Source organism: Molothrus ater, chromosome 3, assembly GCF_012460135.2.
Source record: "Molothrus ater isolate BHLD 08-10-18 breed brown headed cowbird chromosome 3, BPBGC_Mater_1.1, whole genome shotgun sequence".
NCBI classification, from domain to species: Eukaryota; Metazoa; Chordata; class Aves; order Passeriformes; family Icteridae; genus Molothrus; species Molothrus ater.
The window spans coordinates 48,752,946-48,775,461 of NC_050480.2; the positions used below are offsets into that span (position 1 = coordinate 48,752,946).

The following is a 22,516-nucleotide window of genomic DNA, read 5'->3' on the forward strand; positions in this document are numbered from 1 at the left end:
AATTTATCACACATTGAACTCATAGAAAAGTTTTACTTAATGCACAGGCCTTGGGAGCAGAGGCATCTTCACACACTGCAGAGAAGGTTATAAACCCTGCATTCTTAAAACCATTTAACCACTAACCATAAAACCAATACTTTACATATTCAACAAGGCACCAAGAGAACAACACTCATTTTACACCACTTAAGGGGGGAAGAAAAAGAAATTATTGTTGTCTAATCAGATAATAAGCTTAAGAACTCGCAAAGGAGTGGGCTTGATCTTTTGAGGTACAGCAAGATGTTGGAACTTCATTTTGTTTTCAGAAGTGCAACAAATACTTGAAAACAAATACTTGAAAACTTAAACAGCGATTTTGGAGTCATGATATTAATGTCTTCATTTACATTTAAAGACTGTAAGATGGTAGGGGACAGGGTTCATTCTGGAAGTCATTATGCTATGACAGTCTTGGATATGCTCCACTTCCTTGGGTAGCCAGAAAAGGCTTACCATGTTATGTGAGGTCATGGGTGAGTTAAGTGATGATACTTCATGTGCCCAATCTCAAAGATATGGACAATATCAGGTACCAGATGCTGAACCAGGGAAGATCAGTACCTCCACCTGCCTTTTCAGCCAGCATGCAAAGTCAGGAGTTGGTCATAGACCTTCTTCTCTCACAGCAGTCTTGCACAACAGCTCTCCCCTCACGCAGCACTAACTCAGGCAATTTTAATCAGATTGCAGCACAACAAAAAATGGCAAACAACCTTCCACACACACAGTGCTTCACAGCCATACCGAGCCAACAAACAAATTGTGAAATAACAGCTGTATCTTGGTGTTAACTACACAGAATGCAAGGTAATGCAGAAATAAGTCTATTTACACAAAGCACTACTTCCTGTTGTTCACTGCCTGTGCCCTGTTTTAGCTCTTCCACCTCCACTACATTGCAGTAGTTGGAAGTGGCACCAATAGAAAGCATAACATTAAGCTCTAGGTGTCACCACTACATACTAGGCTCAGCATTTCACAAAAAGCCACATCTCTACAGATGAGTTACCTGACTGACTAGAATAATTCAGTGAGTGACATGCCATCTTCAAAAGATACAACCTTCCACAAAACATTGTGCTCTTACTATGATTAGCAAGAATAACTTGCTATCAGATATTTTCAACAGTCTTGTTTCATTTCAATTCTGAGTAGACTTGTTCAGATTAAGAGTACTACTAAAAGCAACATCTTTTTTTCATTATAAGGTGCTCAAACCCACTTAGATCACAGGTGACATTAATCCAAACACAGAGTGCAGGATTTAATAAGTGGTGTCAGTTAAACTCCTCAGTCATTTCCAAGGTTTCCAGTCTGGGGTCTGAACAAGAAGAAGGCCACCTAGGGAGCTGCTGGGCAATAGGAGAGGGAGAAAAGGTAACCCAAGCACAACAACTTCTTGGATTGCTAAAAAAGCAGGAGGAAGGTGGCAGACAGAAATAGGAGAGAGTGCAGCCCAGGAGGGCTTTACTTGGAGGGAAGTAGATTAAATTGTTTGGTTGAAACAATCACACAACATGACTTGGTTTAATGAAGCGTACACTTCCTGAATACAGTCACCCTCCAAGGACATTTAAGATCCTTCAGTGCCAAAGACATACACAAAAATATGTGCTTCAAACCTTAGGAAGACAAATCTGCTTCTTTCATACACCTGACTTCTAAAACACTGTGTCTTAGGAAACACCTTTCAATAGGCTGCAGCTTTCTCCAAGCAAGTAGATAGCTTTTCTTTATAACATTTGCCATTGAGAGAAAACCTGAATAACAGCAATATTATTTAGTTTCTCACCTGCATTTGCTTCCTGAGTTCCCTTTTGTAGACACTGTCCTGAGCAGTGTTGTCACGCTCGGATGCATCTGCCAGAACATTTACTGTTGTCTCTGCCTCTTGAATCCACTTGAGGAAGCTCTCCAGATCCTTCTGTGAGGCCTGTACTGTCTTCATCTCTGTCTCCAAGAAATTCTGCCTATCAACAGCTCTGAAAACAAGACAAGTGTCAGAATATTCCCCCATAAGATACAACATTATATACATCATAATGAAACTACTAAAAGGAAATCTGAAATGCATCTCTAGTAAGAAGAGAGATACAGCTTATTTTATCATAATTTATATCACTGTTTTTAGTGTATCTATAGCTACCCACAGATGTCCTGAACTGGTTATACATTTGACAGACCCTTTTTTAAAAGGCATGCAGTAAAAACCCAGTTACTAGGTTTTCCTTTTAGAGTGTTACTATCATCAACTTATGCTAGTCCAAAGGGTAGAAGTGTTATTGCCATGTGTGATAAATAGGCTTTTCCACATCAACAAAAAACATGGAGTAGAAGCACTGAGTGCTTGGGGTATTTTTGTTCCTCTTTTACAGTGAGCAGAAACACTGCCGTAAATTCTTAAGAGTTAAAGTGCTAAGGGATGAAAAGTCAGATACCTGGTTCTTTCTGCTAGAAGACTTTTGACACAATCACTCAAACAAATAGAATAATAGACTGCCATCAAAAACATGCTCAACTGACTTAAAAAAAGACTGGTAGAATATGGTCCAAATAATGTTCAATAATCCAAAAGACTTCTAACTGATACAAACACTAAAGTTTGTGTCTGTAAGGGGATTTTTTTCATGTAATAACAATATAATCTGAACATTTTATCAGCAACTTCAAATAATTTCCTAGGAAAAAAATCACCTTATAGTTCTGCATAACAGTTCTGTCTTCTAGTGATTGAAATGAAACTATCCCACACCAGAACACTGTAAAGAAATCTCTAAAAGAGCTAACAGCTAGAATGCTTCTGCTGAGTAGGTAGTTAAATTTTATTTTCACATCAAGCACTAGCTGTATTATAATATTTTAGGAATAAAGTGATACTTAATTTCAAGATAGACAAGGCCAAAACACTCAGCATTTGGTATTTCCATGTTTCTCCAGACAGGTCCAAATTCGTGTCTTCTGCATCCTCCCATCTACCTCAGCTTTCTTTCCTCCTTTTCATGCTGTGCTGCTCAGCAGTATGAAGGAATAACTATGTTTGGAATTGTGAATTTCAAAAGTAGTTAAAATATTCCTTTTAGAAAAGAAGCAGTGGGTGTTCAGTACCATTCAGGATGACATTTCAAAGCAAGTAGCCTGCTTTACTAGCACATCAGATGAGACAGCTACAAGTAAAAGCTGTCCTCTTTCAAGGACTGTGAGGAAATCTCATGCAACCCCAATTCCGCCAGGCTCACATTTCTAAGTTTTAGCATAACCAACTAAACTTTTTAGAAACAATTTGCTCCAAGATAGTGTTGCAACCCTTATTTTAGAAGCTTTGGTCTTACACCACTTGCTAATTGCTTTAGCCAAAATAAGACACTAAGAATTGCTCCTGACTTTGTGCTTGCCCAAGTTTTGGTGACTAGCAAATGACTAGGAGAGCAAGAAGTTTTCATTCTTGCTTCTCACTTGCAGCTGGAATGCTTCACCCAGTCTTGAGAAAAAATACATAGCATGCTAGGGATAACAAGTAGTTTGATAGATATTGTCCAGGAAAGATAATAAGCACCAGCTAAAAAATTAGAGGACACCAAGAAACTGTGAGAAAAATGTAAAGTAAAAGCAGTTATGAGCTCTAACTTCAAAATCCTCTCCCTCTGCAGGGATTTTCTTTCCTAGCAGGGGGTTAAGGCCAAAGGTGGAAGAACAGGAGTGACAGCAGGAAGAACAGACTGGTAATAAAGGTGACCTTCAAAGGAAAAGAACAGCCCCAAAGGATGAAACACTAAGTGACCCAGATCTCTAAGTCTAAGTAGTGATGTATTAGATAGGAATTGAGACAACTTGAACTTTGAAGTTAACAACATTCATTGAAGAATATTGTCTTCATCCTAAAGTTTTAATTTCTCGAGCCTTCTGCTTGGTCGAGCTTTAAGGAAAGAATGAAATCCTATTACTGATCCACTGCTGCCATACTAAATTAAAGCTGAAAAACAATCCTGCTGCTACATACATACAAATTTACAACTAATGTCCTAAGATTACATAGGTGTTTTTAAAGACGACATGTATAGCAAGCAGTAGTGAGCAACACTTTAAAAGAGCAGATGGAAATATTTTCCTCCCCTGCTAGTAAAGACCTCAAACATAACATACAAAATAGAAAATTTTTTTACAGGAGAATTCTGTACTGCAGCTTAAAAACTACCCCATGCTATAAAAACATAACTCAGATTTTCAAATAATTCTGACACAATTAGAGCAGCCTCAAAAGACAGAGGATCTGTATATCTTCCAGGCTGCAAGAACTAAATGTGAGGAGAAGCTGGAGAATTATTTTCAAATGTAGCTAACCTATACAGTGATAGTGGAGAAAGTCTACACAGATTCTATTGGCAAACACGCACCCAAGAAAAAATTGTTACTCTATTATTTAAGTTTTCATGGCTCCGTTTCAGGTTTCTGTTCCACCCAATTATTTTTCCAGATTTATACTAAAAATCTGCAATGCATACATGTGTGTGATCAAAAGAAATTCAGAAACTAACATCTGAGACAGTACAGAAAGCAACTATAATCCATTACCAAGGCAGCACAAACACCTAGAATGACTATGGTTTCACCCTAAAGTATAAAAGTAGAACATAAATAGCCACTGGGCAAAGTATCCAATTTACACAATGTCAAGCTGGGGACCTTCAATCTCTTAATGCCATCAGTTTAAAATACGCTTCTTCGCTTTACATGCCCTGGCTACAATCTTCCTGGTAGCGTTCTTATGGTGACCAGAACCATAATCCTTCCAGGTGATGCTATGAAGGACCCTTTCCACAGAGTCCTTCAAGTGTGAGTGGGGGGAACAAACTGGTATTTTAAAGCATTATGCTATAAATACAGATTTATTCTTATAGAAGCCATAGGGCTATATGTCCACTCTATGTATAAGCCCTACATGTCCGAACATCTGTCACAAAAAGTAAGCCTCATCACTAGTATTTCTATTTATTGCATTTAAAGCAAGTATAAAAACCTTCATCCTGTTGAAACAGTGCTTTCGCTGCACATTCTCCCCTTTTAATTCTACTGTGCTGCTCAGATGGGGTTACACTGAGCAGCTCCACACTGGCTACCCACTGGCTCTCAGAGTTGTCCCTTACATTCTGCCACTAGTTAATAAACAAAGCAGATATTCACCTTCCTTAGGCTGCAGACTTCAAACAGTAGCCCCAGTGATAATTAAGGAGCTTCAGTTATACACAACAAAATGCAGTATCTTATTATTTTAGACTTTAAGCAGATTCAAAACTAATTAGAGGCTTCCAGGCAGGAGCTCTTCTTTCTGGTCACCTTCTCTGAATAGTGGGCAGTTTTATGCCAGCTCTAGCCATAGCACTGCAAAGTCTGAATGTGAATGAGACTAATGCAGAGTTTTAGTCTACTGTCAATGCTAATCCAACAAGGAGCTGTTTTCCCTCATCCTCTAATTAACCGGGAAACAAGCTGCCACATCCAAAGCACAAAATGACAGAAGAACAATTTTCCTCCAAGGAAGGATAGGATGACATTCTACTCTCCTTCCTTCATTACCTGCTTACTGAGAATAGTCCTGCTGAGGAGGACTTGGGGGTGCTGGCGGGTAGGAGGCTGGACATGACCCAGTAATGTGTGCTTGCAGCCCAGAAAGCCAGTCATGTTCTGGGCTGCATCCAGAGCAGGGTGGGCAGCAGGGCAAGGGAGGGGATTCTGCACCTCTACCACACTCTGGTGAGATCCCACCTGGAGTGCTGCATCCAGCTCTGGGACCCCAACATAAGGATGTGGACATGTTGAAGCAGATCCAGAGGAAAAACTAAAACATTCTGAGGCTGGAGGACTCTCCTATGAGGAAAGGCTGAGAGAGTTGGAGCCTGGAGAAGCAAAGGTTCCCGGGGACCTTACAGCCTTGAGGGACCTTCAGGCCTTGCAGAGCCTGAAAGGGGCCTGCATGAAACACGGAGAGGGACTTTTTGCAAAGGTATATAAGGACAGGACAAGAATAATGGCTCTAAACTGAAACAGGGCACATTTAGTTTAGCTATTAGGAAAAAATTCTTCACTGTGAGGGTGGTGAAACACTGGAACAGGAGAAGCTGTGAATGCCCCATCCCTGGCAGTGTCCAAGGTCAGACTGAATGGGGCTTTGAGCAATCTGATCTAGTGGATTGTGGTCTGCCCATGGCAGGGGGGTTGGAACTGGATGATATTTAAGGCCTCTTCCAGTTTAAAGCATTCTCTAATTTCACAAGTTCTGTGATGCTCTCCTCCTCACTCCTCAAGAGATAACATCTCCTTAAGCTTTAATAAGTAGGCTTTTCATTCCTTTAACTGACATCCCATTCCAAAAGCTGCTTCTTTCACATGCACATGTATACACCCAGACTTTAGTTGTCATCTTCTCCACTCCCACATAAAGAGGATCAATTTTTTCTTCTCTCCATCTAACCACAATGTATATAGACTTTAAGATTTCAGAGTCAGACACTATTCTAAATCTTAATTGTCTATCAATACCAAACACTCAAAAGAATTTCTGTAGAAATTAGATTATCCTGCAGGAAAAAAAAAATTATGCATAGGAAAACATCACATTTTCATTGAGACATATCTTCAGATACATCTTAAATAGAGGATTAATAAAAAGAAGTTTCAATTAAGTCTCAATTCCTATAGCACAAGTATTTTCTAGATGAGAGTACTGGAAGGATTGCACTTGAGAACCCAAAGCACAGCCCCATTCTGGGGAAGTTTCCATTAGATGAAAGGCCATAAGCAATTCATGCATGGGAAGATGAAGCTGAACACTTACAGCCTTACAAAAAGGAAGGACAATAACAAACCACAAATACATAAATCATACCAGCAATAAAGAATAAGAGAGGAACTTTGAAAGACACTTAGAGAATAATAGCCACAGGAAAACCTGAAACCAAACACGAGAAGTCCCTTCTTTTTCTGCTTAAAAATATAGCACATAAATGGGAAGTCATACAGAAGCTTTCCATTGAGAACTGTGGGAATTTCAATCATGAAAAGAGCTTGACTGCAATTGACTAATTATCTCCAGCAGCACTAAATGCTGCACTAAAGCACACAGAGAAGAGACTACAATACACATGTATACAGAGAATGCAAGTTTAAGGCACAAGCTGCTACATATAGAGTAAAACCTTGTAGTTACCTTTGGTTGAGATTAACCCAGCAAGTGTTCATTTGGTCAGTAGTTTCCTTCACCTTCCTTGAGTCATCATCACGATACTCTCGAAGTAGTTTATTAGAAAGATCATTGAATGCTGCTACTGTGATGTCACCTCTATGCATATCCTGTACCAACAGCTAAAAAGCAGTGCAAAGTGAGACAGATTAAAATGAGACTATTTCTCATACTATGCATTTTATCACACATTATAAACCTCTCATTTTTTCCTCTTTTCTAAAAAGAAAAATGTGCACATTTTTCATGTAGGGGTAAAACCTTACAGAGAAAATCTACAGATATTAAATGTCCTGATAATGAACTAATCAAAGCATAAATAGGTGAGAAAAAGCTGCATTTGCCAGAACTGCCAAAGGCTAAAGAAATCCTCTTTTATAGTCTACTGGCAACAGAAATAAAAATACTTCTGTATTTTGAGTAGCAGGAATAAGTTTGAATTATTATAATAGCAATATAAGCAGCATTTAAAAGCAGCATAAATTAAATGTGCAGTATGAGAATTTGATTTCATCCTTTGGGGTTTTTGGTTTTGGTTTTTTGTTTGTTTAAAATTAAGGAAATACATTAGAAAGGTTTCTTTATTGTGGCAAGATATTTACAACGTGCCTTGACTTCAGAGAACCTAAACTCATTTCAAAATGAAAAAGAGTATTTGCATATATATATATATATATATATATATACACACACAGTTGCACATTATGGCCTCTGTTTGGACATGGACCTGCTTTCACTTAAGAAAACAAAGTAGACCTAATAGTCCATTTCTATTTCCCTGCTTATGCAGAGATAGACACTAGTCAGATAGCTGTGCAAAGCACCCAGCTTTACTGTCTACTTAAACAGCTATGGATTGGTAAGCAATTCTCACAATCATACTCCATGCCTCTTTCACTACTCAGCTGCACCCCTACATTGCCCCTTCATGAATACATATGTGCATATATATATATATGCACATATATATTTTAAACTCTAGTATATCTATGTTCTAAATACTGCAATGGCAAGAGCCTCTCCTCACTGCTTTGTGTCTTTAGTTCTCATACTGTGCCACCTACAGCCCACCCTTTTTCTGACAGCCACCAGGACAAAGGACACTAGACTTACCAATTTATCACAGCATGCTTGATATGATATAAAAAGCATCAAAGATTGCATGAAATAAAAAAATAATTAAAAAAAAAAGCATTGGATATGCCTGGCACCCACCAGATGTGAAACTCAGGAGAATTTTAAATACCTTAGTCCATTCCTTGACTTACTAAGCTACTGTTAAATATTTCTATGAAGTCAATTCTGTAGCAGTATCATTAAATTTTAATTGGTCTGGGGTTCAAGCTTTTTGCATAATATCATTTCTTTGATGCTAAATTATACTAATTTCAACTAAGCTTTAAAAGGCACACATGCCACCTGTTTACTTCCCAAAATGGGATTCTTGGGTAGTCTGATATATTGAAAAACATAGACAATTAAAATATCATGTCCAAAAAGAACCAGAAAATAGTACAACTAAATTGCACATCCACTCATCAATTGACTGTAGTAGCATTACACGGACTCAGGAATCTGGTATGGGAAAAAAGTAAGCATAAGTGGTCTTACTTTGCTCTCTGCAATCTGTTTGGCAAGCATCTCTTTTGGGGCCTGCAGGAGCACTCGCAGGCGGATCTCGCACTGCTCCATGAGGTGCTCCATCTCCTGCCTGCGCTCGTGCCACTGCAGGCTGTCTGCCAGCATGTGCTTCAGCTGCTGCTGCCGCACCTCCACGCTGTGCTGGGTGCTGTCCCACTGGCTCTTCAGCTTCTCCACTGCAGAGGACAACACAGAACAGGAAAAGTATGAGGCAAGTGAAAAGTAGCCATAACTACCTCCCACTTTTCAGGGCAAAAGGCAATAATATAACAAATTCTCAAATACAATAGTCTCAATATTCAGTATTTTAGTTCCCTGTCTAGTTGACATAGTCACAGAAGCAAATGAAAAAACCAGTTGTTTGGCTTCCTCTTGTTTGAGTGGGACATCACACAAGTAACAACTATTATTTCTGATATAGTTCAGTCATTATTCACTTTCAAAGTACACACATGTAGGAAACTTTACAGAGATATGCCAGCAGCAGGGCTCCAAGGAGCACAACTTTAGGGTGATTTTAGGATAATAGTACCAATAAGTCATCTTTGTGCATCTGTAACTTAAACCAGTAGAAACAAGTAAATAAATACTGTTTTGACAGCTTGTATAAAGCAAACTGAGCATTTGTGACCACTGTCTCATGACACCTGTACTGCAATTTTGGCAAACGTAAAAACATTCTACAAGGTAGTAACAAACTACTTTGGCAATTTAACTCCACCACAGGTTTCTACAGAATTTAGTAGATTACACAGCAGAAGAGAGAAGTTATTGGTTACACCCTACTCTCTTCAAGTGGAAGGAATTCCATTCCTCTCTCAATAAATAATGTATAAACACACTTAACCTCTAATAAACAAGGAGTGAAAAACACAGCATAAGAGCCTAGAACAAAAATAGTGCATCACAAAAAGCAGTGAATCTGTCTTTGGAGAGAAATGCATGGCATCATACCTTTTCCTAGATACTTAAAGACCATTAAAACAAGTGTATTACTTGAAAGTCTATAGCAGTGGAAACAGGTTTTTCTACTACCTGTTGTGACAGTTACAGGGAACAAATTATATCACTAAAGAATGTGATAAAAAAGAATGTTGTAAAAAAGTTAATGGGAAAAAGCAGAACCAAAAAAGACTAAGCTGGATTTCTTGAGCATCTCACTACTCTGATCAGAAACAGGTACACAGTATGTAAGACTAAGACCAATGTATTTATTTTAACAGTAAGTACACAATTTTATTAAAAAATTAACAATCTTGACGCTCAAGTCACTTCAATTTTCCATGAAGAAAAATGCTAACGGTAGCACTTAAATTGAAACCATTTAAGTGGTATACATTTTTTTAACCTTTTGCAATTATACAAAGCCATTGTGCTTCATCTGCTTGAAAAAATCTCTTAACTTTAATACATTCAACAATATTCTGTTTAGTTCCACAAAGCCCTCAAAGACTGGGGCAGCAAAGTCCACCTGTCAGAGTAAATATCACTACACTGGGCTGGTAGACAAATCTAATAATTTGTGCAATATAGATTCATCCATTTCAACCCACAGGCAGCTTGTGGATTAATTTTCAAGCACAGATATTTGATGTTTACATAGTAGTATTGCTATTATAGCATGAATATTATTTATATATTTTTCTTATTAATGGACAGATTAACCTTACTCTCTACACTGATGACATATCTACCCTTTTTTCTACCTCTTGCAAAACAGAACAGAAAAATAGTGATATTCCTGGTAGCCTCAGAACTTGGTGGGTTTAAGAGGTAAGTTCCTAGAAAAAGTTGTTCTGAAAAACATAATTGAAAAAGTATGGGCACCAGCCTGATATCACAGACAAAAAAAACTAGAAAGAATTTCTGATGAGACTTTTTTCAATTCTAAGTGTCAATAAAGTTTTAGTTCTAAGTGTCCCAAAAATTGGGAGCAAAGTTCCAGAGAAGGAAGCTTTGCTGTTTCTCTGCTCCTATCAATTTGAGCAATTATGCTTCATCTGACGACACACAGCAGACTCCCAGAAGGTTGTAGGACATTGGTACATTCTGATATATATTCAGTCTCTATACATACTCAGTGTTTAAACAAAGAGGGTGCATAACCAGCCAAGAGCTTCACTTTTCTTCAAAGAGCAAACTTTTCTTAACAAATATCAGTGGTAACAAAACCTTCAATTTTCACGTTTCATGACAGGCAGAAAATCTTCACACACATCTAAAGTATCTACTGGAAGCCTAATCCATGGCACCACATATAACTTCTCTTTTCCCACCCTGGATACACACAACTATAGGGGAACTCAAACTTCCAACACAGTCCTTTACTTCTTGTTCAGCTTTTCTGAAGAATCCAGAACATTTTGTGACTGACCCCATGTCCCCTTGTTGACTGACTCCCATGGTTATTATCCTGCCCTGAGTTTCCACCTCACCCTTAGTTCTGAGTGACTGCAAAACTAAGTTGCTTCTTTGAATCTTACTGCCCCTACCAGTCTATAGTCTGTGAACCTCAGACAGCAGATGTCATCTTATCAGACCTCCAGAAAAACCACCCATCTCTGGGCTTCCCATCTGACCACATCACCTCCATCAAGTCTTATGGACACCAAAGAAACTAATGCAGATGGAGTAAAGGAAAAATACATTACAGAGGAGAACATTAAAAAAAAAATCTTTCCATTTTTACTTCTAACTATGGTATTCCCTGCTGCATGAATTTTCTAATCTTAGCAACGAGCAAAGATTAAGACTTCAAAAAACAGACTGTCCATTAGTTTCAAATTGAGACAATTGTACATTTCTTAGGTACCAGTAAAATAAATTTTCAAAGGGAGTGGAGACCTTTAAATTGGAAATTAAATTTTCAAGTACATGTCAGTTAATTAAAATCTCTAGTTTCAGTGAACAATTTTCAAAGTACACACACAAAGTCATTGTCCTAAAGTCAACACATTCATGTTTTCAATTGTCCAGTGTCTCGGAGTTCAACAAAAAAATAAACATGATTAGCTCCTTTTCTCAATAAATAAAATCCTCATCCCTGGGTCTGCGGCTGTGAAGCAACCCAAATTCTTCACAAAATATTTCAAAATCCCAGCAAAACTATTGACCTTCATATTGACTTGAAAAAACAGCCAAGCAAAAAAACAAAAGGCAATTCTTGTTCCAGGAATTTTCATTAGACTGTTTAAATGAAATGAAAGCCACTTAATTGCCAAGGTTCTTTTCTTTTTCAAGGAAGGCAACTTCAGCTATGCTCAATCAATTTTAGAAAAAGATATGAAGATTTTTTTGGTGCCATGAAAACAATGTATTTGCAAACACAGGATGGATAAACTTACTTTTTTCTGTGATCTCTGTCCTAATGTCTGAACTGGAAGTTTTATTTTTCAAATTCTGAGCCAGTGTAAAAACAGAATCAAGCTGAGGGTGCCGATGGTCCATATCTGCATTGGTTATCTGTTTTTAAGTCCAAAATGTAGAAAATAGTTAAATTCATCTGTATTATTTAGGTAAAAAAATACACATGCCTCCACAACTATACAGCTGGTCCCATCATTACGGTGACCCTTGAACTGTCACAGTATGATAGTGCTGCTTTAAAAAGCCAATATATTGTAAATTGCAGTTACTGAAAATCCAGAGGTGAAGGTTAACCTATACAAACCACATCATTACCACAGCTGTTGCACAATGTTTTCCAATATCTATTTTTCATAGACTTATATGAAAATAAGTTTCCATAACTTATTTTTCTCCTAACCAAGCTGGCATCATTTATATATATCAGAAGCAGCAGTGGGTGCAGGGAGAAAGTGAAGAACAACAACTGGAAGGAACAATCAGACTATATAATATTGCTCTATAAACCTTTGTTCTCTATATGTACCAGAATATTACAAGTATTACAAGTATTATGCAGTTAAAAGAAAGTGTTTCCAAAGCTACATCACATTATTATTCCAGACTATGTGAGATACAGAAACACTTTAGCACTTGTTTAGCCTACAGCTCTTACTCTACGCTTAATTAATTGACATTAAGTCAAATAAAATTAACCTTAACAGCCACATACATCTCACTTATACTGCCCTTAGTCATGGTTCAACATGGCATGAGCTATCAACAGAAATAAACATTTACATCATAAGCATTTATGCTATAACTTTTCATCCTCTTAGCATGTCTCTGGAAATCAGTTTAGTGTAACTACAGCAAACAAAACTCATTAGAAACCAGTAAAGAGTGAATCAAAGATCACCCACCAAGCAGACATGAAGCTGCTCTGAATTCTTCCGTGTAAGTCAACTATTACAAACCCCAAAAGATGTCAGGAAGTATTCTCCAATTTCTTTGTTTTAAACAAAACAATAACTGTGAGCTTAGCTCACATAGAGACACAAGAATAAACAGAAAATGGCTCTGAAGGAGAAAGGAGTATAATAAGAGCATTTAAAGTGTAACTTTCATGTTATGCATTTAGTTGCAGTCAGGGATTTTTTTCCCCTTAAGCATGTTATTGCTTTCAGTTTCTTTAGTGAATGTAAGAACTATTAAAATGTGAAACAATTTTCTACTAGCCTTCACAAAAGCACATACTTTCATTCGTGTAATAGTCCGATTGATCTCTTCAGTATTTCCCACAGTGACTATGTTTGACTTGAGCATCTGGTCAATCAGTACCAACCAGTCAGCCAGCTCAGTTCTAGTTTTGTCCAGATCAGCAGGTGCAGAAAGTTCCAAAGCCTGCTGAGTCTGAACAGGAATTTCCAATGAAGAAGATGCTAGCACCACCTTTTGGATATCTGAAACAGAGTGTGGGGGTTCTGTTAAAGAAAAAGTAGTCATGGCCAGAGGAGCAGTTCTCAGAATCACAAGGGGCGTTTTGTAATTCCTATAAATGTGCAACAGCATCTACAGAGAAACCACAGCAAAAATTGTATTTTAGCAACTAGAAATTAGGTAATGAGACTTATGCACCTTCAAGGCAGTTATTTGCTTACTGCATGCCAAAAAGACTCACCCAAATGATTCAGCCTAAATTCAAAACAAACAACAACAAAATTTGCAAAGACAAAATTACATTAAACCTAATGGAAAGAAGCTAAACACCCATTGACATTTATTAAGCATAAAACCCAAGATTTTTGTTTAAGATAAACATCTAAAATTGTCTTCCTCAGTTTTGCCTTATGTAGCAAAAAGGTTTTCTCCACTCTTGGCTCAGAATTCACTTAAGCGCAAGTGAAGCTTCTGGACCAGATGCTTGATGGACTTGGCATTACATAACTGTCTGAGGAAGGGACAGATGCCCACTAGTTCAGTCACATCTTTCTCTCTTTTTAACCTGACACAAGAAAGAAGTGAGAAATGAGCTGAATGAATAGTAATATTCACTCCAGAAGTTGCATTCTAGTTCCAAGAAACACTAAGCTACATCAAGTTGGAGCATGAATATTTCACACTTCCCTCAAACAACGAAACACGGGAGTTTAACAAACACATTGTATGAAAGGAGAACAAGCTGAATTCAAGGTTTTAAAAGGATTAAAAAGAAGTTGGTTTGCCTCAAATTTTGTTTACTGATTCTGAAATTAAAAAAAAAAATAGAGATAATTCACTGAGGTTTGAGTTGCAAATTTTTTCAGGCAAGGGCTGTCATCTTTGCCTAAATTTCCAAAAGAGAGACCTGGGCATTTTGTTTACAATCTGTATTTGCTGAATTGCCTCCAATAGCTTGAAAATATGACCAGTGTCAGCATCTGATAAAAGAACACATATTTAGACAGCTTTCCCTAAAACATTCAGAAAGGTAAGTATCTAGCAGATAAGGGAAACCCATCTGGCCCCCTAACCAAGCCAAAAGAAGCAGAATGGCCTTTATTTATAAGGCTTCAAAAAATCCACATGCAAGAGATACTTTACAAATAATTATCTGTATGGAAAGCTTCTAGTGGATCTTAATTAGTAAAAGGAATGACCACAAATCCACAGGAAACAAAACACAGAAAACAGTCTGTCACAAACACAGCTATTTTGGTTTTTACTCTGTACCTAGTCCTGATTAGGAGGCCTAAGCTTTATAAAAATTTCTCCATTTCAAAACTCTTAGAGAACCTCCAAAAGACTCCCCCAGTCCTGAAAAGTAGAGTGACTTCTTCCCTACCCAAATATTCCCTCTCCCCCAAGCAATGAGAAGGCAGCCTCAAGCTCAGCACAATGCTTCAAAATTCCTTATTTGTCTAAGTTCATAGTGTTTTTCTTCTTTTTTAATTACTTTTGACTGCAAACAGTATTACACTCAAGACAATTAAGCAGAACAGAAAGAACAATCACTCACCAGGAGGCTTTGTTTTTGTAACAAAACAGGACTCTCCAACAACTGCCTCCAATTCTCTCACTTTGTCAGGCACTTCTCTGAACACCTACAGCCCAGCAAAGAGAAATAAAAACAGTAACACAACCTATATTAATGGCAATTATTGAAAGACAAAATATTCTACACCATGCCTCAGATATATTTTAATTATTTTTGGAAGTTATCCTTTAAAAAACAATAAAAACTTCAAGAGGTGCTAAAGTGTTTTTTCAATACATCCTAGAGTAACACCTAAATATTGAAAAGAAATAAATTGTTGTAGACAGGCTGCTTACATGGTTTTTACAGTCTAAGCACCAAAACTATAACTCATTATTTGAATATACTTTGAAGAAAAGATGATGCAAAGCATGATTTGTTGTCAGTCACACAAAGTAAAGAAATAGGGAACTGACAAATGAAAAAGTGTTACAACTCCACTGTAGTGAAAACAAATGTGCCTATATGCTTTCTAAGTTTTTTAAAATCATTGATGAGAATGTAGTGCTCAAAGCAGTGGAGGAATCCTTATTTTCATGGCTGAGTTGGTAAAAACACATTTTTCTTTTTCTGAACTATCAAAAGCCCCCTTCCTCAATAATTCCTTACATCTGTCATCCATAAAATAATCTAAAATAATTTAATTTTTTCATTTGGATCTCCAGGCTTTGCTTGAAAAAAATCTTGCTTTACTCCAACCAGCCTTGCAAATGAGATTGAACACATGAGTTTCTAATTTACAGTAATGTTTAAGAAGAGTCCCAGACACACTTGGTAAGATTTTCTAAGTTCTACCACAGCTTCATTTCTTTTCCTCTTAACTGCTCCAAGCATTCAACTTTCCTACATGGCAAAGATTTACTCTAACTCTTAATTTCAAGTTAACACTTACTGTTTGACTCAAATAAACAAAATATTTTTGATCTAGCTGATACTTGTGATCCTTCTTTCAAAAAAAAAAAAAGCCAATACAAGAAAAAAGGAAACAGAAAAACCTAAGCTAACCAAATTAACTCAATCTGATGGAAAAATGTCCATCAGTATTTTCATGTGTAAGTTGTTTGGGGTTCATTTCCTGATCATGCCTCTATGGTTCCCTAATCATTTTATGTATATGCCACATGTCACAGATGCTTGAACAGGAAAACAACCATTCCAAGTATAGCATTCTGTTTTCAACCTCAGGTACCCAATGCTGAAGAAATGCACACCTTATTCCACCTCACATTGAGGGACCGCAGGCAATCAGAAAGTTTGTTTTTTTCCTGAAGATCAATATTTTTATCCAACAGTACTTCAGATTCAGTTCTGTTCAGCCATTCCAGTTTGTCACCCAGAACTTCCATCTCTTCACTTAAGACCTAAAATGGAAGAGTTATAGACTGGAATAAAATGCATACATCCTTAATTAAAGGAGAAGGATCCAATATTAGACATTTCCCTGAACATACAGAGAGAAGTTTCTATTTTGGCTTCTGTGCTTGATCTAGAAATTATTGAAACATTTATTACCTTTCACTTCCAGCATTTATATTAAGGTAGATGACAAGAAAAAATTACACTTTGATGACCAGCAGGAAATATTCAACTGACATGAAGGAATTTATTTAGGCAAACACAACTGCAACTATTTTACATCATTTATAAACACTTATTCAGGACTTCCATCTTAGATTTGGTCTAAAAGATGTTGGTTGGGGTTTCATTGGGTTTTTTTGTTGCCTTTTTTAAAATTAGTGATTTTTAAGAAACAAGCAAGCAGGTTAGCTGGACTGACTGCTCCTCTCATTCTTTTAGGATTTCAGAAACTTTTTCTTTCACACATTCTATAAACCAAAGATGTTTTGTTGTCAAAGCGAGACACAAAACAGGAAAAATACATACATATGCACACAACTTACTTAAAATGGCCAAAACTCTTACAGTTTAAAAAACAGGTTAGATAAAATCTTACACATATAAAAGATTATTACAACTGCCCAGTAAATGGGACAATGATGTTATTTACCATTTAACGTTACCAGTTTTTTTCTCTAGAGGTTTTAGCAATTAAAAAGTTGACAAATACACATCAACTCCAGTGAAATTCTACTTACTAAATTTTATCAGCAGTATATCTATTTCTCACTGTCTCATACACAGACACCATCTTCTGGCTACATACCAGTTACCAACTCAACCCAACTTCCCTTCAAGGTGCATCTTGCCTGTGTAAGAAATCTCACAAAATTGTCTCACACAACAGATTTCTTTGGCTGTTCACAATGTGAAAACTCCCCTCCTCAAAAGCCACGTCCTGATGCTTTACACAAGACGTACAGATGTATACATATTTAAACACTAATCAGTCTTGCCTGTAATTCTTGCAAGTTTTCTTCATGGTTGAATGTAAATCTTGTATCCAGAGCATTTTCTACATTTTCCAACCAACAACACAGCTCATCAAGCTTCTTTCTGTACTCTATCAGCTGCTGGTTCTCTCCTTTTAGCCTTAAAAAGTGAAACAAGAAGTCAAGCACATCAGTCCTAAATTACTTCTGATGTCATGGTCAACTTTTTTTCAGCACTTGGAGAATTTTAAAGGATTCATATTATCATCAAAAGATTCTACCACCATCATTAAAATGCAAGATATTTACAAATAAATACTACTGCCTTAAAACCAGACAAATTTTAGCTCCAAAGCCATAAAATAGACTTTTAAAAGACTACAGAAAACATTCAATGTAAGTGATAGTAATGACAACACCTTCAGGCCTAATCATTCTAAGGTCGCCAAATTTTTCCCCTGGAGGTTTTAGGGACATATATAATACTTCCACTAAGTCACATAAAACTTTAATGAAGTTTCTCAAACTAAAGAATTAAGCAAGATCCTATTTTATTCCCAACTGTAACAGGAGATGTTAAAAACACGTAATTACATAAAGTTCTTACTTTACAATATTGTGGAAATCTAAGAACTATACAAATTGGTTCAATTAGTGTACCTCTGTCAGTGATAAAACTTAGTGTAAGGTACTTACAAGTTCAGCTTCAGCCAGAGAAAGTACCTGAGAAATTATTCCTAAAAAAGTCTGGTGTTATAAGGATATTATTTTTAAAACAAAGGAAAACTGTATAAAAAGTAGCTTTGTGGTTGCCATTTTGTGAGTTGTTCTAAACAAAGACTTACTAAGCAGTCAATTGTAGGTGTATTTATGAGAAATTTGTTCTAGAATACAGTTCAAAAAAGAACTCCAAACATTAGGAAAATTCAGATTAATGACAGCATGCAATAGAATGCACTCCCTCTCCCAGTGTCTGCTCAATGAAATTCTCCTTATTGCATCTGTTCAGACATCCAAATTTTTGATTAACTTATTACCTTAGTTGTCTGTCCATGACCTCTGTTGTGATTGCTTTCCAGCGTCTATTCAATCCTGCCAGTTTCTCCTGCAGGAAGCTCCCATCTGTAGCAGACAGTTTCTGTATGATCCCCTCCCCAGTCCTGTTCAATGCTGCAATACTGGTCTGATGGCTGGTGACTCCCTCTTCAAGTTCCTGTCAGAAACATAAAAGCCACACAGAATTTTATTACTGACCTGAAGTGACTTTGATCTGGCTCATGATATGCAGGATGAATCCTGGGTGCATATTATGAGGCACTTAAAACCATCTTATTTAGAAATGGATGCTGTTGACAAAGTTATTAATGTTTTTTTATTGAATTTGATTCAATTTTCTAGGTGTCATAAGATAGTGACAGAGAATAGGCTATGAATATTACAAATAATCACAAGAATTCACTTAGGGCACCAGTTCTAAAATCAACACTCATATTTGATTCCTTTGATTCCTTTTCTCTTTATTACAGCACTTCCTAGTGGTTCTAACAGATGGCTTGACTTTTAACTAGGTCTTTTCATAATCTATACCCCAAGTATTTCTTTACCTTCAGCATACTTTAGCTAGGATAATTATGGCATTGCTGCCATGGTCCCAGAAACCATGGAAAAATCCATGAAGCTAAAGCAAGTCAGAAGATGTCAGGATTAAATCTTCAAACATCCCTAATGACTATAAAAGTCCTACACCGTTAGCAAAAATTTCGTTGCAACTAGATTAGGAATACAATTTTACTTCTCTTCAAAAAAGAGAAAACTTCAAGCAGCAACAAGGATAAAACAGAAGCTGTGTCTTAGAGAGAACTTACTTTTCCTTCACAACACACATCTGACACTTGGACACCTAATACTCTCAAAAGAAAAAAAAAATCTGATCCTTAAAGTTATGCTTTCTTCTTCTTATTTTAAAGGAAGCAAAATAAAAAAATATCAGGGAACTAAATTCCAGAACCAAAATCTTAAAAAAAAAATCACACATAAGACCCCTGTAATTGGAATCTTCTCTTTTTCTAGATTTTTTTGTACAAGGCACTATCTCCAAAAGACATTTGTTTAAATAAATAATTTGCTACGTTATAAATGACCTTTATTGGGGTCCATTTTTTTAAATTATGAATCAAAGGTAAGTGAAGTATTATACTGGATCTTTTATCTGATTAAGATATTTTTGAAGCTGTAACAAAACTTATAAACTGAAAAATCATGCCAACATTTGAATGATCAATTTATCTCAAACCAATCCATACTAAGAGTGATCATATAACCCCATACTATAAGTAGGAGTTGAGCTCTTCCCCAAGAATAAATTTTAAACTGCAGCCAAAATAGAAATGTTAAGAGTTACTGCTTTTTGAAGTGTAATTGCACAGCCTCTCTGCAAATCCATATGTCTATCTACAAAACTACAATTTTAGATGAAAATCTAGACTGCTTCCAGCTTGCTCATTTTCTGCCCCAGTCCCACGTACCTGCTGATGCAGCCCAGCTGCCTGCAGCTCCAGGCTGCCATCCGGCCCGCGCGCATCAGCCAGTAACGCTTCAGCCTCCGCGATCCAGTGGGAGAGATCGTTGAGATCGCAGTGGAACTGCCTCCACGCCTCAATTGCTCTGTCAAAGCAACTGTGGGAAAACAGAGGAGTGAAAAATGACCCAAAATTTCAGCTAGAAGGCTAGGAATCCCACCCCAGTGAGTAGAAATTTGCCTTGCAGAACAGAAAGACTAACACACAGCCTGGTTAGCCAAGTCCTAGTACAGAAGGCTTCCTGGCACAGTAGCAGCTGGTGAAAGCCAACAGCACAGACTGTCATTAACTTCCAGCTGAAGGAAGAAAGGGCAGTCCTCAGCAAACTTGTTCTATCACTCAAAAAATAAAGATTGATTAGCTACATCAAACTAGTCTGCAGAACCCTTTCCTTCTTTATCGTGAAACAATTCAGCTATCAGTGTGTAATATGAAATATGATTAATTGCTCAGATTTTTTTTCTCCTTCATAAGGAGAAAATGGGGTGCTGGTGCCCAGAATTTATTAAGTGAAGGTGATTTTGATTATATATTTGATGATATAATATTACCAGTGAGCACACATAAGTAGGTCTTATAGTATTTAATCACACAATAATTTACCAAGTACTTCATTGTCATCATCTTTGCAGCCTCAAAATAATGTGTTGCTTAATTTGAAGGGCAACATGCTCTTGCATGGAACAGACAGAATAACCAGAGTCAGAAATTTGTTTTTTGATAAAACGAGAGTTTTGTTATGCTAACAAGCTAACAAAGTAAGAGCATGAGAAAAACATGTCAGAAAGGAATGGAGTGGCTTGTTTTCTATTTATTGATTATTAACTATTCCAAACTAATAAAAATGGTCATCTTTAAAGACCCAAGAGGCAAAGACTACTGTTAATCAGAGGACCCTCTATTTTGACTGAGGAACTATGTCATTTGCAGCCCTTTACTGCAAACAATTGCAAATAATTGCAACAGTAAAGACTCCAGGGTTATTGCACATACATAGAAACAATCTGAAATTATCTGCATAATAAAGATATCTAAAACCAAACTTTAAAGAGCTACCATTGCAACTTTTTTTTTAACTGAGATTAATTAATTTCATCAAAATTAAATCTCATTTTACATAAGATCCGTATTTCTTGACATATAGAGGGCTTATTTGTTATTATAAGCCAATTAAAAAGCCTTAAAAGAAGTCATAAAAATCTAAGATTTAAAGAAGTCTTAAAAATCTCCACTTTAATTTTTCTAACCTTATCTCCTAGTTCTACCATTTCAGTTTCAGCACATACCTTGATTTAATACCCTAGACCAACCTGTACACTGACCACAAATTTCAATGTCCCTTTATTTCTCACGTATGTTTCAGTCCAAGCATATTGTCTCATGACAGTAACTCATCTCACATTTAATAAGATATATTCTAAGCACTTAAAATAGATTAAAAGAAAGTTTTATAGGCTTCCTTAAAAATTACAGTTTTTCAGGGAGTTTTGGCCACATGATGTTTTCAGAATACAAAATTTAAAACTTCAGAAAACACTGAGGTACAAAGTTTGAACTTGCACCATTTCTGTTTTAAGACTACAGCTCCATCAGTATTTTGAGCAATGAGCAAAGTTTTGAGACTACAGCTGTTTTGAGACTACAGCTCCATCAGTATTTTGAGCAATGAGCAAAGTTTCACTCCAGTTTTGAGTCACATGCATGTGCTACTGTTTCCCTACAGACTGCCTCATCTGAAAGCTAAAAGTACCAAATTCCTGTGACTGTTGCACCAAAACGTGGCTATCATTTGCCTCCTCTGCAGGAATCCATTGTTTCCAAACCACATCTTATTCCCAAGTCATCAACCATTGTTTCCAAACCACATCTTATTCCCAAGTCATCAACACTTAGCACTGGGAGAAAACCCACAGCAAAATGAGCAGACCTAGCAAACCAGCACAGTTACAAACATTAAGTCTATATATACATACAAAAAACCCATTTTTACTCTACACATGTTCAAATGCAAATGTAGTCAGCAGGATTTAGTTGACTACTTAGAAGCTTTGATAAGTAAAGTTGAATTAAACTTGTGCTTGGCTTCATCAGAGCATTTACCAAAGGTTTAACTACTTAGCTGGCATTCAATCACAAAATCTTTACTACCTCTGAAAACTAAATCAATCTTTTGCCGGAGGCTTCAGATGCTGCTTCTTCTAATTTTGTCAAAATTTCCACCCACTCCAGACATAGAAAAAAGCCAAATATGATTAAGGAGATAGTTATCCAGCTTATACTTAGTGCAACACTGGGAAAAGCAAGATTAAATTTGACTAAGAATTCT

General features: G+C 36.8%; 1 protein-coding gene across 1 annotated transcript in view; it reads right to left on the bottom strand.

Annotated features, from left to right (window-relative positions):
- The window catches only part of UTRN (utrophin), a 341,691-nt gene that overhangs the window by 182,502 nt on the left and 136,673 nt on the right, over nucleotides 1–22,516 (bottom strand). Inside the window, exons 43-52 of the mRNA XM_054514244.1 lie at nucleotides 20,137–20,287; nucleotides 18,649–18,824; nucleotides 17,636–17,771; nucleotides 16,493–16,642; nucleotides 15,264–15,348; nucleotides 13,523–13,728; nucleotides 12,265–12,382; nucleotides 8,891–9,096; nucleotides 7,247–7,401; nucleotides 1,838–2,027 (exon numbers count right to left, since the gene is read on the bottom strand). Coding sequence (XP_054370219.1) covers nucleotides 1,838–2,027; nucleotides 7,247–7,401; nucleotides 8,891–9,096; nucleotides 12,265–12,382; nucleotides 13,523–13,728; nucleotides 15,264–15,348; nucleotides 16,493–16,642; nucleotides 17,636–17,771; nucleotides 18,649–18,824; nucleotides 20,137–20,287 — 1,573 coding nt within the window. The remainder of the gene's footprint in view (nucleotides 1–1,837; nucleotides 2,028–7,246; nucleotides 7,402–8,890; nucleotides 9,097–12,264; nucleotides 12,383–13,522; nucleotides 13,729–15,263; nucleotides 15,349–16,492; nucleotides 16,643–17,635; nucleotides 17,772–18,648; nucleotides 18,825–20,136; nucleotides 20,288–22,516) is intronic.